General features: G+C 37.5%; 1 protein-coding gene across 4 annotated transcripts in view; it reads left to right on the top strand.

The window, feature by feature from the left end:
* The window catches only part of ESRP2 (epithelial splicing regulatory protein 2), a 162,131-nt gene that overhangs the window by 49,368 nt on the left and 96,697 nt on the right, over window positions 1-16,066 (top strand). For all 4 annotated transcript variants that reach the window (XM_033942393.1, XM_033942392.1, XM_033942395.1 and 1 more), the window contains exons 4-6: window positions 12,836-12,949; window positions 13,673-13,787; window positions 15,667-15,765. In XM_033942393.1, the coding sequence (XP_033798284.1) occupies window positions 12,836-12,949; window positions 13,673-13,787; window positions 15,667-15,765 (328 nt within the window). The remainder of the gene's footprint in view (window positions 1-12,835; window positions 12,950-13,672; window positions 13,788-15,666; window positions 15,766-16,066) is intronic.

The raw sequence follows: 16,066 nt of genomic DNA, 5'->3' as shown, positions 1-16,066 counted from the left end.
CAGGTTAGGCTGTGGAATGAAAGATGCTCAGTCTTCAGATAAATTAGCCCTAGGGAACATATTGGGTTAAAATAGTTAAGAAAAGGCATCCTGATTTTTAAAGCTAGGTTGCACTTGCTCAAACAAGTAGACCTTTGAATGTAAGAGGAAAAAAAATTGTCAAAGGTCAGTCTGCTGGACTGTAGGGATCATGCTAATTGCTATTAATCAGGCCAGGAGGAAGTTCTTCAAGCGGGCACAGATTGAAATTTTTCTGTGGGAGGGTTAGATGTGACACAATCTTATGCATGCTAAGAACTTACTAGGGATGTGTTCAGTTAATAGGCCTCTAAATTTAAATTTAATGTTTGCAATCAATGTAATGTGTGTGAGTTCAGAACTCAAATTTGTGAATTGACTTGATATGGGTTAACTTTTTATTTTTTTTGGACATTGTATGAAGTGAACTGAAAGGTCTACAAATGGGGTTAGAGGAAGCTAAAAAATCCAAAAGTAAATGGAAAAGCTTTTCTTTGATCATCCTTAGGGTATGCCCTATCCCATGTTTGAATTGTACAGCATATGAGAGGAGTAACCACCACTTTGAAGATGTGAAACATGAGGACTATGCCGGGCAGACTTTTACGGTCTGTGTCCTGCAAATGATGGAGTGGGCAAATGATGGAGTGGGCTTTGACAGTAACTCCAATAATTGTCATCCAAAGACTCTGCTGGGCGGACTTTTCTGTTATATGTCCCAGAAATGCCAAAAAGACATTATAATTGTGAATTAATGAGTACAACTGTTGAGCAGACTGGATTGACCATTCAGGTTTTTTACATTTCTTTGACGTTTAATTGGTCTACGAGTAGTTGGATCCATTAGATTAATGGCTATGGACAAGGTTTTTCCTACTTTGTACAATGCTGAATTAAAAAAAAAAAATGCAGGACTATGTCCTTCATAATATTAAAGAAGTCGGTGTTTAAAATGCTCATTTTAGAAGCATTTAGATAATATTAAAATGATATGGAAAAGACCTATTATAGGCAAAAGTCCAGATTATTTTCCCATCAGTTCAAGAGAGGTTTGTTTCTATAATGGCTGACACAAATGGTTTTTTTATTGTTATATAAATGTGTATGTTAATATTTACAATGTAAATACTTATCTACCAGTCAATGCTCCCTCTAAGGCAGTGTTTCTCAACTTGTTCACGCCATGTACCCCCCTAACAAATAACAGAGTACCCCGCCCAGGCTCCATCCCTGATCCCACCCCATAATACTAATTGTAATGCACATTTCTTCCATCCATTTTTCTTATTAATCACACAATCTAATCTTATTAATACATAATGGTAACCACAAAATTAAAAAAAACAAACAAAGCACACTACGTATAGAAAATGTTAATTATCATTTATATTCAGGGGGTTTTCAAAGAGGTCAAGACAGATGACTTTAAAATATGCAATGTCACCTTGGTAACAACTATAGAAAAATAGACATATAGTGCAAAATATAGATAGCAGATATAAATTCTCAATACTGACACACTTCAATCACTAAATTTGAAAATAAAATAATTTTTCCTACCTTTGTTGTCTGGTGATTTTCACGAGTCTCTGTTTGCACTTCCTTCTGACTGTGCATCCAATATTTATTTCTGCCTCCTGCACGTTTCCTCTCTTCTGAACCCCATTCCCTTCCCCAACCAACATTTCTCTCTCTCTGTCCCTCCACGAGTCCAACGTTTCTTCCTCTCTTCTCAACCTCTATTAGCAATGCCTCTCTTGTGAGAGAACTGAAGGCACCATTTGGAGGGCGGTGCTGGCCCAGGTGGGTGGAAAGCTCGCGCCTGCCAGCTGACACACCTCTGGATCACCAGGCAATGGAAGACATTTTAAGGAGGTGCGGGACAGGACGGGAAGAGGTGGCATGGGCCCAGGCAGGCAGAGGGCTCACGCCTGCTGGCCAATGCACCGCTGGACCACCAGGCAATAGGGGAGATTTGAAGAGGTACGGGACGGGGGTGTTTTAAAAAGGAACGAGGGTTAAAAAAGGTACTGGGGGTGTTTTTAAAAGGCCCGACTGGGGGGAAGGAGGGGGTGTTAAAAATTTATCTCTTCGCTGCATAAGATGCACTGACATTTCCTCCCACTTTTGGGTGGGGAAAAAAGTGTGTCTTATGGAGTGAAAAATACGGTAGAAAGAAAATACATTAACTCGTGTGCCACTATACCTTCCTTGACTTTAACCAGGAGTGGTATGGAAGCCACTGGTGTATAACTAGCTACTTTTTTTTTTTTAGGGCTTTTGTTCTTGTTTTTAGATTGAACCATGTTGGGCAGACTAGATGGACCATTCGGGTCTTTATCTGCCATCATTTATTATGTTATGTATGTATGTCTATAAATCTCTTTGACCTGCTTCGTTAGTAAAGATTGTATAGAAAGTTTTCAATAGACATCTAAAGGGGCCTATTTTACCCTAAATGTTTCTCCAGTTGGGTGTGTCTGGCAAAAATGCTTAAGGTCATAGGTTTGTACCTGAGGCATTAGAGGGTGAAGTGACAGTCCAAGGTAGTAGAGAACATTGGTGGGATTTAAGCACCTGGCTTCTCTGGTTCTTAATCTACTTCTCTAATCACTAGGTTACCCCCCTCTCTATGTATATGAAATCTTATATGATGTTATCTATTAATAGAGACCAGCAATTCATGGCCTAAATCCTGGTTCTGGTAGGATTTGTTCTCTTAATAATTGGTTTTATTATGCAGTTTGTGGAAGGGTGGAGTTTTTCCCCCAGCTATCTGAAGGGCTGAGGTTGAACCTACCAAGTGAAAGATTTGCCATTACTTGCCCTGGAAAGGAAAGCAAAACTGTTTTGGCAGCTATGGACTTCTTGAATATTCAAGAAAGGCTTTTGTAGTTGGCTTTGTGGGAACAATATCATTTGATTTAGTTCAAAGTTAAGTTTAGATATTTATTCTGCCTGTATGTATCACTAATAAAATAGTGCTTTGTGTTGATACCACTTTTTTTTTTTTTCTTTTCTTTGGGGGATTTATACAAAGTGCTTGACTTCTTGTGCCTCGTGGTTATCTTGAAATCTGCTGGTCAGAAGAGTTCATAGTGAATGCTAAACCCTAAATTATGAAATTAAAATGGTCAGATGCATAGTCCTGTGTCTTCACTCCAAAGCATACAAGTTGCAGAGTTTGGCAAGCTAGCAGCAGTCTTGTGTATGGCTGGAAGGAGATGGGGAACACCAGTACTTCATGGCCTGGAAGAAAGGTAGCATTGGCTCATGTGTGGGAAGGAGAAGTGTCCAAAGCAGCATCAGCTGTACACACTTGTGAAGAAGTTTGCAGTAGTAGCCTTGCTCCACATGAATGAATAGAGAAGGAAGCAGTTGGGAGACGGACAAAACTAGAAACCTGAAGGGAGAGGCCAGGAAAAGCTGTGGGCTTTCATGCATGTTTGGGCCTAGAGAAAATTAGAAGAGTTAAACTGAGTGAAAGTAGATGAGGAGTAAGCCTGGAACATGCAGGGAATGTGAATTGGAAGGTTTTCTGTTTCAAGAGTCTGAGAACAACTGTTAGCATGAGAGGTGACGTATGTCTAGCAGATCTATAGAAATAAGTAGTAGTAGGAAGCATTTAATATGATGGGACTGGATTTAAGATTCTGGGGTACATAGGTAAGATAAGCAGCAGAACCCAAAGAACAAGGGGAGGGTCATTCTAAAAATTGGAAAGCGCAGAAGGCAGTGATGGTGGCACCTCTCCACTTTTTATTATTATTATTATTTTTTTTTCAAGCAGTGCATGTACCTGATCTTAATAAGCAGGAGGTGTAGACTTCTTCTTTGACTGACTTAGGTATTTGGCACCCTAAGAAATGAGCAACAGACAATGTCTAAAACCAGGCCTGGGAGAAAGAAGCACAAGTAGGAGGATCATAGAAACATGACGGCAGAAAAGGGCTACAGCCCATCAAGTCTGCCCACTCTTCTGTCCCACCCCATCAAGTCTGAGTGCTAATGACCCAGATCGACTATGTAGAAGAAAGAAGGGGTGCCTACATCTTTGAATTTTAAAATGCAACACAGAATTATTTAGGGAATACTTATACAGTGTTGTGGTGGTGATCCTGGGCAAGTCACTTAATTCTCCTCTGCCCCAGGTACATTAGATAAATTGTGAGCCCACCAGGACAGATAGGGAAAACACTGAAGTACCTGTATGTAAACCACTTTGATCGTGGTTGTATAACTACAGAAAGGCAGTACACAAGTCCCAATCCCTTAAATGTGCAGATCTTTTGAAAATATTTTGCACCAATTTCCCGCAGGAGTGTATTTTGAAGTGCCTATTAAAAGTTTAGTAATTCATATATTAGATATTGCTTGTTTTTGGTAACTTTAGATTAGGTTTTCTTAAAAACATTTTAAGGTATCTGAATTTAATGTACAGATTTGTGCCATACTTTTAAAAAAACCCAATTGGTTTATACAAATGCCCCATTGGTGGACAAAATGCTGATTCAGTAAGCAAATGTTGCATTGAGCTGATTGATGTGCAATACAATTATGTACATATAACAACTGAGAATGGGTTTATCCAAAGCTCTGTATAAATGGGACTAAATCCAACACACTGACTAACATGTCATTTCTTCCTCCACCCCCTTCTCCAGTTAGGTGATCAGAATCCTGTTTAACTGGTTTTGCAGCTTTGGTATTTCAGTCTCCTTTCTCAACAGGCACAGTTGCTCAATATAGGCTGTATAGAACAGCCTGATGTACTTTGATTTAAGAGACAGGGTTTCTGCTGAACCGGCACCCCCAATCCAAAAGCTGAACAATAGGTCATCTTGTCTGATATTTTATTAATCTTACCATGAAGTAAACTTTCTGCCCTCTGTTCTCAACCAAAAAGTAGATATGCAATCAACCTTTTTTACTTCTGGAAAATGAGTCACTTCTATCAAGTCATTGGATCACCTTAAACTTTCAAATTAACTTTGAGGCACATTGCATTTCTAAACTCTATTCAATCCTGACATTCTTGCAATCTTAGTAATATAATCTGTATTGTATTGGCTAATCTAATTATGGATCAGAAAATGTTGGTTTGACTTGAGTTTAGCCAACCATCTATTTATTCTAATGGCCACTAAATCACCCATCTTATCCCCATCTACATATCTGTACTTGGCCCCTCAGTTGTTTGGTAAGCTGTATTGTAGAAAAAACATGGCATCATATCTGAATATTTTAATGCATAGTTATTAGGTGGTTTTTTTTTAAGTATTATGCTGACATCATATCTCTGTTATCTGAATTTCAGTAGTGTTTAAATGTATATATTAAGTTTCAAATTACTGATATCAAGTATTTCCTTATCCTCACCCCATATCCAACATGTTGACAACGACCGACTTCAAATCATTTCAAAAAGACATCAAAACCCTGCTATTCAAAAAATGTATCTAGATATCAAAACTCATCCCCATGTCTATCCCCTTTCTTGTAAACTTCCCTTCAAAGTTTTTCGATCATGTAAACAGCACCCTAAATTGTAATTTTCCTGCAAATGTCCAGCTATCTTCTTTTGTAATCTGCCTAGAACTGCAAGGTACGAGCGGAATAGAAGTCACTAATGTAATGTATTGTTATGCTGTTAACAATACATTTTTTTTTTAAATGTTAAACTATACCTGTGGTATACCACAGTTTAAATGGGTTACTAATATATTGGGATTTATCCATTCATTTATTCAATTTTGTAGTTTTACTTGTAGAATGGATGGTAATGCAATTGAATACTGCTCAAGGAATGAGCTCTAAGAATTGAGTCCCATAGTTGCTATTAGTACACTAAGGAACATTTTAGGTTTAATTAACTTGCCTTTTGCAAATCTGAGCTCAAAACAGTCAGAGTTCAGGTATAGTTAGATCTCTACCCTTAAAGAACTTATCTAAGCTCTTAATTTACTAACTGATGTTAGGCAGAGAAGAGGGACACAATGGTGTAGTGAAGAACGTAAATGCTTGCTTGCTTGAGGGGTCAGCTGTGATTGATACTCCAAAGGGTTCCATGACTATCCCCATGGTTGTGCCGAGAACGAGTTGGGCGCTCCGACAAAGAGCGCCGATTGACAATGTGCATTGCTGATAGTGAGCTCCTTTTTTAAAAAAAAAATAAAAATAAAGAAACCCATGTTGGCATAGGAGCCAACTTCTTTAAAATCATTGGGGGGGCGGGGGGCGGGCGGGAGCTAAACTCAAATCAAATTGTCCCTCACTGGATACAGTGAAAGAATTTGCCCAGGATTGGGGGCACTGAAGCAATCACAGAGCTAACACCTAAGCATGTTGGGTCTCTACTAAAGATTGTTCTTCACACTTATTCTTGAGGCTCACCTGCTTTCTCTTTGTTACCTACTGGATTTAGCACACATTTGCCAACATTAAACTGTTGTTGCATGCTATGCACTTGATAGCCTTTATGATGATGATCTTACATTAAATAGATTTAACAAGTTAAATCTCCCCAAATGTTTTGTTTGGGGGGGAGTGGTGTGCACAGTGAATCGCTCAAAGAGCATTACTAGGAATCGATTAAAACCTTAGCTTCTCTGGTTTTCAGCCCACTAAGTACCTATATAGAGTCGCCTGTTTGAATTGCTTGCTGGCTTCATTTCTTCTGGTCTGGTCTAGTCTGTTTTTTCAATCTGCATATTTGGTCTTGTCAACTATCCAAGCTTGGCTGCTTTAACTGGTTTAGTTTTGATCACTTTTAGGCTCTAGCCACTGCCCATCATGTGAAGGATCTGTTGGCTGTACAAACTAAACTATCTGTAGGCAATTTCTTATGAACCTTTTGTGTCACTAGCTAAGAAATGAAGCCAAGTCAGCCTGCTTCCTTCCCCTTCAGTTCAGAGTATACCAGGGGTAGGCAATTCCGATCCTCGAGAGCCGGAGCCAGGTCAGGTTTTCAGGATATCCACAATAAATATGCATGAGATAGATTTGCATCTCAAGGAGGCAGTGCATGAAAATCTATCTCATACATATGGTGGAGATCCTGAAAACCTGACCTGGTTCTGGCTCTTGAGGACCGGAATTGCCTACCTCTGCCCTAAACAAATTTTTTAAAAAAGATTTTAAATTTAGGCATTAATATATAGTGCAGAGCATATAGTTCTGTTACAACAAGCAATCAATTAAAATATTCGTATCTCTTAAACTAGGATAGAAGAGGTATTAACTTCAAAATTTTCTGGAACTTAAACATACCAAATTTTATTCTTTCTGCCAACGTTCCCCTCCACCCCCCCAAAAAAAAAAAAAAAAAAAAAAAAGGCTCAATCTTAGACAATAATGTCAATCTCTCAAGAAGCGACATCCTCGTCTCCCTCTTGTTACTTCCTATCTCTCTACCCCTCCTTTTTATTTTTATTTACATATTGTAATTAAAACTTCCCTATCCCCTAGCACCTTTCGTTTCTAACCAGTCTTAATCCGTCTTAGTCCTAGTCTTACCCCCCTTTTATTTTATTTTAACTAAATCTTAAATTTTATTACATTTTTCTAATTTGGATCACCTCCTTCTCCATTCTGGCAAGCTGCTTCCTGCAGCTTTTAATCCTGTTTGTTCATCTACTATATATTTTCATGCCATAGACCATTTAGGCCTGGATTTTCATCGGGACACCAAAATAGAGAATGACACGGGAACAAATTTTTTTTCCTCGTCTCCCATGGGAACTCATTTTCCCATCCCCGCAAGTTCTTTTCCAGTCACGGCCCTATTCCTGCAAACTCTGTCCTCATTTGCACAAGCCTCAAACTTTTTAAAATCATAGTGTTTGAGGCTTGTGTGGTTAAGGCAAAGCTTACAGGAATGGGGCAGAGACGGGGATAGTGACAAAACTTGCGGGGACGGGATGGAGAAATAGAGTTCCTGCGGGGATAGGGACAAATTTGTCCCCGTGTCATTCTCTACGCCAAAAAGTTAGGTGGCAGTAGTCATCCTACTGCTGCCTAGCTTAATTTTTATAATTGGTGCTAAATGATGTGTAATTGACTGCATGATATAAAACCAATTAAAATGTAATTACCAAAAAAAAAAGCGCCGCTATGTGGCCTCTGGGACCGGTGCCTAGGTCCCTAGCAGCACATAATGACGCCAAAGCCCAGAAGTAGGAAATCATCATCACCCCAATCTTAAAAGACCCAAAAGGACCAACAGACCTCTCGTCCAACTACAGACCAATATCCTCAATACCTCTATATATCAAACTAACAGAAGGATTAGTAGCCAACTATCTCGAGGACCATAACTTACTCCATCCCACGCAATCCGGCTTCAGAACTAACTTCAGCACAGAGACACTACTAGGCTCCCTTATCGACACAGCAAGACAACACCTCAGCATTGGAAAAAAAATGCTGCTCATACAGTTGGAGCTGACAGCGGCATTTGACCTGGTAGACCATAACATCCTACTGCAAATCTTGGACTCAATAGGCATATCGGATAAAGTATACTCATGGTTTGAAGGTTTCTTAAAATCCAGAACATACAAAGAAAAATCCAAACCTTGCTCCAACCCCTGCGGCGTTCCAGAAGGGTCCCCACTCCCCACTGTCCCCTACTCTCTTCAACCTATATACGGCCTCTCTTGGCGTTTACCTGAACAAACAAGGCCTATCCTCTTATAGCTATGCTGATGACCTCACCATCCTCATTCCTTTCAACCAACCAATGCTCTTAATGTCAGACACACTACACAGAACTCTAGCTACAGTTATGACTTGGATGGAAGACCACAAACTGAAACTCAACCCAGACAAAACTAAATTCATCCTCCTAGAAAATAACAAAATCCCAACCATAACCAACTTAGAAATCAACTCTTATCAACTACCCTTTGCAAACCACCCTAAAACTTCTAGGTATGACTATTGACAGAGGCTGCACCATGCAACCACAAATTAACAAAACAATACAGAAATCTTTCGCAGTTATGAGAAACCTTAGACAAGTCCGAAAATTCTTCGAAAAAACACAATTTCAGCTCCTAGTACAATCTCTAATCCTAAGTATCCTAGACTATTGCAACATCCTCTACCTCCCCTGCCCTGCAATAATGATTAAACAACTACAGACAATTCAGATTATAGGTCTGAGACTCGTCTATTCATTGAAAAAACATGATCACATTACTGAGGCATTCATCAATTCTCATTGGCTTCCAATCCAGGAAAGAATACAATTTAAATTCTACTGTATACTATTTAAAACTATAAATGGAGACAGCCCAACCTACCTAAACAACCGCATCATCCAAACCACCTCTACCAGGTATAGAAAAACACACACCTCATTCACTTACCCCCCAATCAAAGAAGTAAAACAGAAAAAAACTATACAATGGACTACTGGCCACTCAAGCAGCGAAGATAGACAACCAAGTCTCCAACCTATTGACAACAACCCCAGACTACAAGATGTTCAGAAAGGAAATAAGAACTATACTCTTAAAGAAATCCCTTAATAAAGCTTAATACCATGATAAAGCTTAACCCCCCCTCTTACCATCCCTTCCCTAACCCCAGATCCTACTTTTCCCTCTCTTGGAAACCTTCTCTGATCTAACGTTGTAATCCTTCTTCCATAACTCTTTTTGTAATCCGCTTTGAACCGAAAGGTAATGGCGGAATAGAAATCTGTAATGTAATGTAAAATTGGTCGATGGACCTCACGTTAGTTTAAACAACTTATTATTACCCATTATTTCAGAATTCATTTTCTCATATTTATAACACAAGAATAATGAATTCTACCAAAAGGTGAAATTTAATCTGTCAAAATTCTTCCAATTTTTAGTAACCATTTGCATGGCTACCCCAGTCATTATACCAAGTAAGCTGCTCTTATGTCTATTTATTGGAAGTGTAGGAGATAACAATGTCCCACAGATTACCACTTCATACGACAGCGGAACCACAGTCTCCAGAATCAAATTAATATGTCCCCATATAGACTTCTAAAAGCTGAGTATCAAAGGACAATAGAACAACAGATGATCTAGCATCTATTAGATCTTTAACTATCTAATTTTTGTAATCTAACAGGGATCCAAAAACTTCTGTGCAGCAAAAAAAACAACACAAAACCATGTTTGTCTCATAGATGCTGATGCTGTACATCTCATCCTCCAAGTCCAAATCCGTGGCCATTGAGTAGCAGAAATTTGTTGCTTTATCTCAATGCTCCAAACGTCTCTTAGATTAGTTTTAGGATTTTTATTTAGATATTAATTTATACTTGGCTGCCTGATGCCCTAGCAAATCTGTCTGGAAGCATAAGTCCGGCAAACTATTCTGATTTTTAAAGTTGTGCTTACAGTTCGGTTACAGAAATTAGATAGTTCAAAGTCTAATAGATGCTGGCACTGTCATCTCGAAGCCGGGACATTGGACCATTTACTGTACTATTGTCACTTGATACTTAAATTTTGGAGATCCATATGGGATCGGGTGAACAAAATATTGGAAAATCCAGTGGCATTGACGTATGATACCATCCTATTTGGTACGTTAATGAGAGCTAAAAGCCAAATACCTGCTAGGAATAACAAACTTCTCTTTATAATGACAAGGGTTGCCATACAACTTATATTGAAGAATTGGAAGAACTAGGATAGGTTAAATTATACTTTCTGGTGGGAACTCTTTTTGCTATACTTTAAAATGGAACGTTCGATGGCTATACAGCAGGAAAGTTATAGAAAATTTCTGGATGTTTGGGAGCCATTGGCTAAATTTTGTAAGGAATGATAACTAACTTTATTTTACTGACCTTTAAACATACACATTCAGGGTGAGAGGGAGGGGTTTGCATTGGAATTGATTTGAGGATTTTTTGTAGGTAGTTTCTTGTGGGTATTTTCTTGATTAATAGGTGGGAGGGTGGGGGAAAATAATTGCTTATTAATATCTTTAAGTTTATTGTGCTTTTCTTGTAATATATGTACATGAATTATTTGCATGCATAATTAGTTTGAAAATTTAATAAAGATTAAAAAAAAAGTTGCACCAATCAGGGAACCCCTTCTGAATGGCTTGCTTCAACTGCAACCACTTATATGCTTGAGTCTTTGCAATGCTGAATGATTGTTGCAGTTGTGAAAAATCAAGCATTTTCCCATTTGATAACACATCATCTAAAGTACATATACCTGCTTGCAGCTAATGCTTCCAGAGGATCTTAGACTCACCAATTTGAATCTTGGAGTTCAACCATAAGGATTGTCACATGGATTGTTGTACTGATATAGATGTTAAATTATCAATAAATTTTAAGGTTTTCCAGATGGTAAAAAGAATGCTATTGTCATTATAAATTCTGGGTAACTTGATACTCAATATATGACATAACCCTAATGGGTCACTATATTTATGGCCTTAAAATAATAAATATTTTTCTGAGTGCAATAATTAATCAATCAAAAACCCAATATCGCGCTCTCACTATATTATATTATGTTCTTTTACTGCTTGCTTCAATTCTTCTATAGATCTCTTAGTCATTTAGTAAACACCATTTGAATATAACATCTTGATATACAGTTCTCCTGTGACCTCAGCGGCGACACTTGGACTTCATATATCATGTAAAGCCCAAGCTATACCATAGCCAGCCTCTTCATCGGTCACTCTATCATATTTTTATTTTTATATATTTTTTAATTTGATTTTTTAAAATAATTTATGGTATAAAAACCTTAAATAACTTATCTCAAAGATGATACACTGAATGGAGACATAAGTTGCCATTCTAAGTAAAGCCAGTCTGGAAGATGCTCCAAGACTTCAGGATGGACCAATATATATACTTTGACGCAGTATGAAAGCTTGATGGTATCTATATAAAAATTTGGGAAATTTACCTCACCCGCCGCAATTGGTTTTTGTAAAGATACTAAAGCAATTCTAGGAGTTTTACCCAGCCAAATAAATTTTGTGAGCATACCATTTAATTTTTAATGAAAGGACCCTTGAAAATAAACTGGCAACATACTCATTTGGTAACAAACTACAGGCAAAAATCATCATTTTTACAGTTTGGACTCTCCCCCACCAAGAAAGATGTAGTGGGTTCCAGTGCTCACACATTTCTTTGACTTTCAGCAATAAGGATTTTTCATTTACTATCATTGTGTCTTCTAATGTTTTCTGAATCATAATACCTAAATATTTTATACCTCTTCCAAAGTTCTGGAACCCTTATTGTTGGCTATACAGCAGAAAAAGGAGATACAGGGGATTCCTTATGCAGATGATATTTTGCTTCATTTGAAGAATCCTGAATCAACCATCCCACATTTACTGGAATTGATTGATTCGGCAAATTTTCTGGGTACAAAATAAATTGGAGCAAATCGGAGGTTCTTCCGTTGAATGTGTATTGTGCAAAAGGATTATTTGATCCATTCCCTTTTCTTTGGAAGGAAGAGGGTATAAAATGTGTGAGCATTGGAACCCACTACATCTTTCTTGGTGGGGGAAGAGTCCAAACTGTAAAAATGATGATTTTGCCTGTAGTTTGGTACCAAATGAGTATGTTGCCGGTTTATTTTCAAGGGTCCTTTTTTATAAAAAAATTAAATGGTATTCTCACAAAATTTATTTGGCTGGGTAAAACTCTTAGAATTGCTTTAGTATCTTTACAAAAACCAATTGTGGCGGGTTGGGTAAATTTCCCAAATTTTTATGTAGATACCATCAAGATTGTTTCAAGATTTTTGTCTTACAATTTTTTTTTCTCCTTCTGTAGTTTACTCAGCTGGTTCTGAATGATCTGAAGGCACTAGGAAAAAGTACTTACACACTTTGCACTGATGGACAGCAGCTTATTCGGCAAGTTTTGCACCCAGAGGCATCCAAAAAGGTACAGTAGAGGGGTTTATGACTAACCTTTGGTGGAGAAGGGTGGGGGTCCTTGATTTTTTACTAAGGGCTCCTTTTACTAAACCGCGATAGGTTGGGTTTTTAATTTTTTTATTGCAGGCTGAGGAGGTAATTGCTCTGATGCTCATTCAGTTCCTACGAGTGTCAGGGCATTTATCTCACTGGTCTGCAGTGAGATGATCTACCGTAGTATAGTAAAAGCCAGTGTAAGCATTTACCCCATAAACACAGAACAGGAGAAAAACTATATTAAATTAGGCTTTTAAACTTCTAGTAAGTAGATGAAGGTACTACAGGGGTAGTAGGTTGTGTAAGAACTCCTCCATGATTCAAGGAGAACGGAAAACAGAACATGGATAGTGGTTACTGTAAAATTATAGGGGTACATGTTACATCTTAATCAATGTTAGAGGCTACTTCCTATTCTGATTTTAGAAAATTGCTTAAGACATGCCTGTTTGACAGGTTCATATCTTAATTGTGTTCCTGTTCTATTCATCCATGTTTCCTAATTGATGTATTTCAATTTTACTAGTCTGTTTTATTTTATGCTATTTTATCTACATTGTATGTATTTATTTTTGTTGTGAACTGCTTTGAACCTTTTTGGTATAGTGGTATACAAAAATAAATTATTATTATTATTAAACTGAAATTCTGTTTCTTATAAGTGGTTAACTTGTTACGCGTTGTACTTAAACAGAATTTCCTTCTGCCTGACTGCTTATACTCCTTTTATGATCTACAAAAGGAGTTTCATGAATGTTGTCCAAATTCAGCCTCCGTGAAGGATCTGTCCATCAAATCTATGGCAGAGTGTATCCTTTTTGTGGAACTATATGCTCTTTTGAATTCTGCAAACCTAAATTTAATTATCAGTGATTTTTTCTTTCAAGTAAATGGTATAAATGACTCCTGAAACTTACTCAATTAGCCTATTGCTGTCCCACAGAGTCTATCAAGAAAATACTTTGCTCACCTGCTTGTATCCAGGTGGAAATGCACATACAAGTCCTGTCAGATTTCATTTTCACTTTCCAAGCCTTGGGGCACTTACAGCATCTTTTTACAAAGCTACGCTAGCGGCTGCGCTGTGCTAACGGCCCCGAAACCCATAGAGATTTAAAGGTCTTCGGGGCTGTTGCCACGTGGCAGCTGCTAGTGAGACTTGTTATACAGTATACACGTGTGTACTAGGGTGGCCCATGATAGTATGCAAAAAAAATAAAATCAATCTTGTTTCCACAAAGCTTATTTTTGTCCACTTGGTATGTCTTACTCGTGTCAAATTTCAGCTTGATGGACAATATTTAGAGGTCATTCCAGCATGCACTATTTGCTTGTGTGTTGTTTATGTAGGTGATTGCGCATAATTAGTTTGTATGGTGTCATCTAGTTTGCGATCTGCACCTAAAAATTGGTTCCTTGGGAAGTCAGTCTGTCAGCTGGGATTTACACACTGAAGTTATTCCTTTTCAGAGCACAGTTTCAGATGTTTGTCAGTCTTGTATACGTTCGACAGAAGAATAAAGCACCAATGGAAATTAAGGCTCCATACAATGATGTTGAATTGCTGTCTATTCTTAACACATATCCAAATAAAACTGTTGGAAATAAGGTGCTCAGTCATTTCCAGACATCTGTGGATTCTGTCTGAGCACCTAGAAGCCCTTGCTTTTTTTAATGACAAAATTATACCAGTAACAACGCTATGAATGGTGCAAAACTTACAGCATCCACCATTGCTAGACATTCCATGATGTCTCATTCATACAGATTAAATGGAACCTGTGACCTTTTGAAAGTCTTGTAACACAGAGAACAGTCATTTTTTGTTTGCTTGACTGAAGGATAAAAAAAAAGAAGAAAATATTCCTGAAGAAACATCCCACAAAGTGGATTGACAATCTAGTTTTCAAGAAACTTTGGAATCGGGCATCCAAACTGACTGACTGTTAATGATGTAGCAGAATGAGGGATAAGCCTCATTGAAAAATATGATACTTTGACAAAAGATAAAGAACAGAAGCAATTTATTCTTCGACTAGCAGCCAGCCACCGAAAGAAGTTTCCTTCTACATCAAAGGTGGCTCTTATGTCACACTGTTGATTTGTCGCGTGCACAAGAATTACAATATACTGTTAAGCTTAGTGGTAGTTTAAAAAAAAAAAGTGAGATGGGGCGACACCTAAACTTTGTTTTAAGCAAGAAATTTGTGTGTTCCTTTTTATTTTTATAAAGGAATAAAATTAGCCTTGTGGACAAACAAAATGTGTTAATTAATATTCTGGACCACCCTAGTGTGCGCCTATGCAAGTTTATGTTAGTATTCTAAAAGCTTGACATTTATATGCTCATTGCATATGTATTGCCTAGTTTATAGAATTGCCCTTTTGGCCTCTCCTTTTGACCTCTCCTTTTGACCTCTAACTCTTTTTTCCCTAATTCTATATGTGCACACTTCAATTGTACATTTTTAATTTTAATTTTTTATCTATTTCAGCATTTTTCTATTTTTAATTTAAGCTACAATTTTGGAAGATCAAATATGACTAATAAAGTGTAGTGTGTCATAGTATACTGCTTCCAATGCAATAAATAATCAAACTGATTAATAGATGCAAAAAGAGGTCTCTATCTATCTTCATTTGATAAGCCATTAAATGTCTATAAAAATTCCTTTACTGGATATTTAGGTTTAGCCATTACAATGGATGACTCCGATAATGACTTTGGAGTGTGTGAAGTGAGCACTATGGTAACCATTGTTCTAAGTCTCCTTGAAGAACCATATAGTAAGTAAGCATGGTTTCACATCTCAGGCATTTTTTACTCATCTGAAACTTTTTTTTTTTTTTTTTTTTACTGCTCTCTTAAAATTTAGCTTCAGTTAACTTCTAGAAACTATTGCCCAACATATGAAATAGTAAACTGAATAGTCTAGTACTGAAATACAAGTTTTTGAATTCAGTGGGCTCTATATTGTTTCCACAGCAGTTGCCGGTGGATGATGAGTAGAGGAGCATTTGAGAACTTCAGTAATAACTTTCAAATTAATTTAAAATGCAGAGCTGTGATACACCCATAGTTAAAACT

The sequence above is a fragment of the Geotrypetes seraphini genome, chromosome 4 (assembly GCF_902459505.1).
Source record: "Geotrypetes seraphini chromosome 4, aGeoSer1.1, whole genome shotgun sequence".
Classification (NCBI taxonomy): domain Eukaryota; kingdom Metazoa; phylum Chordata; class Amphibia; order Gymnophiona; family Dermophiidae; genus Geotrypetes; species Geotrypetes seraphini.
Note: the sequence above shows the minus strand (reverse complement) of the source record. Positions and strands in the feature narration are given on the sequence as shown.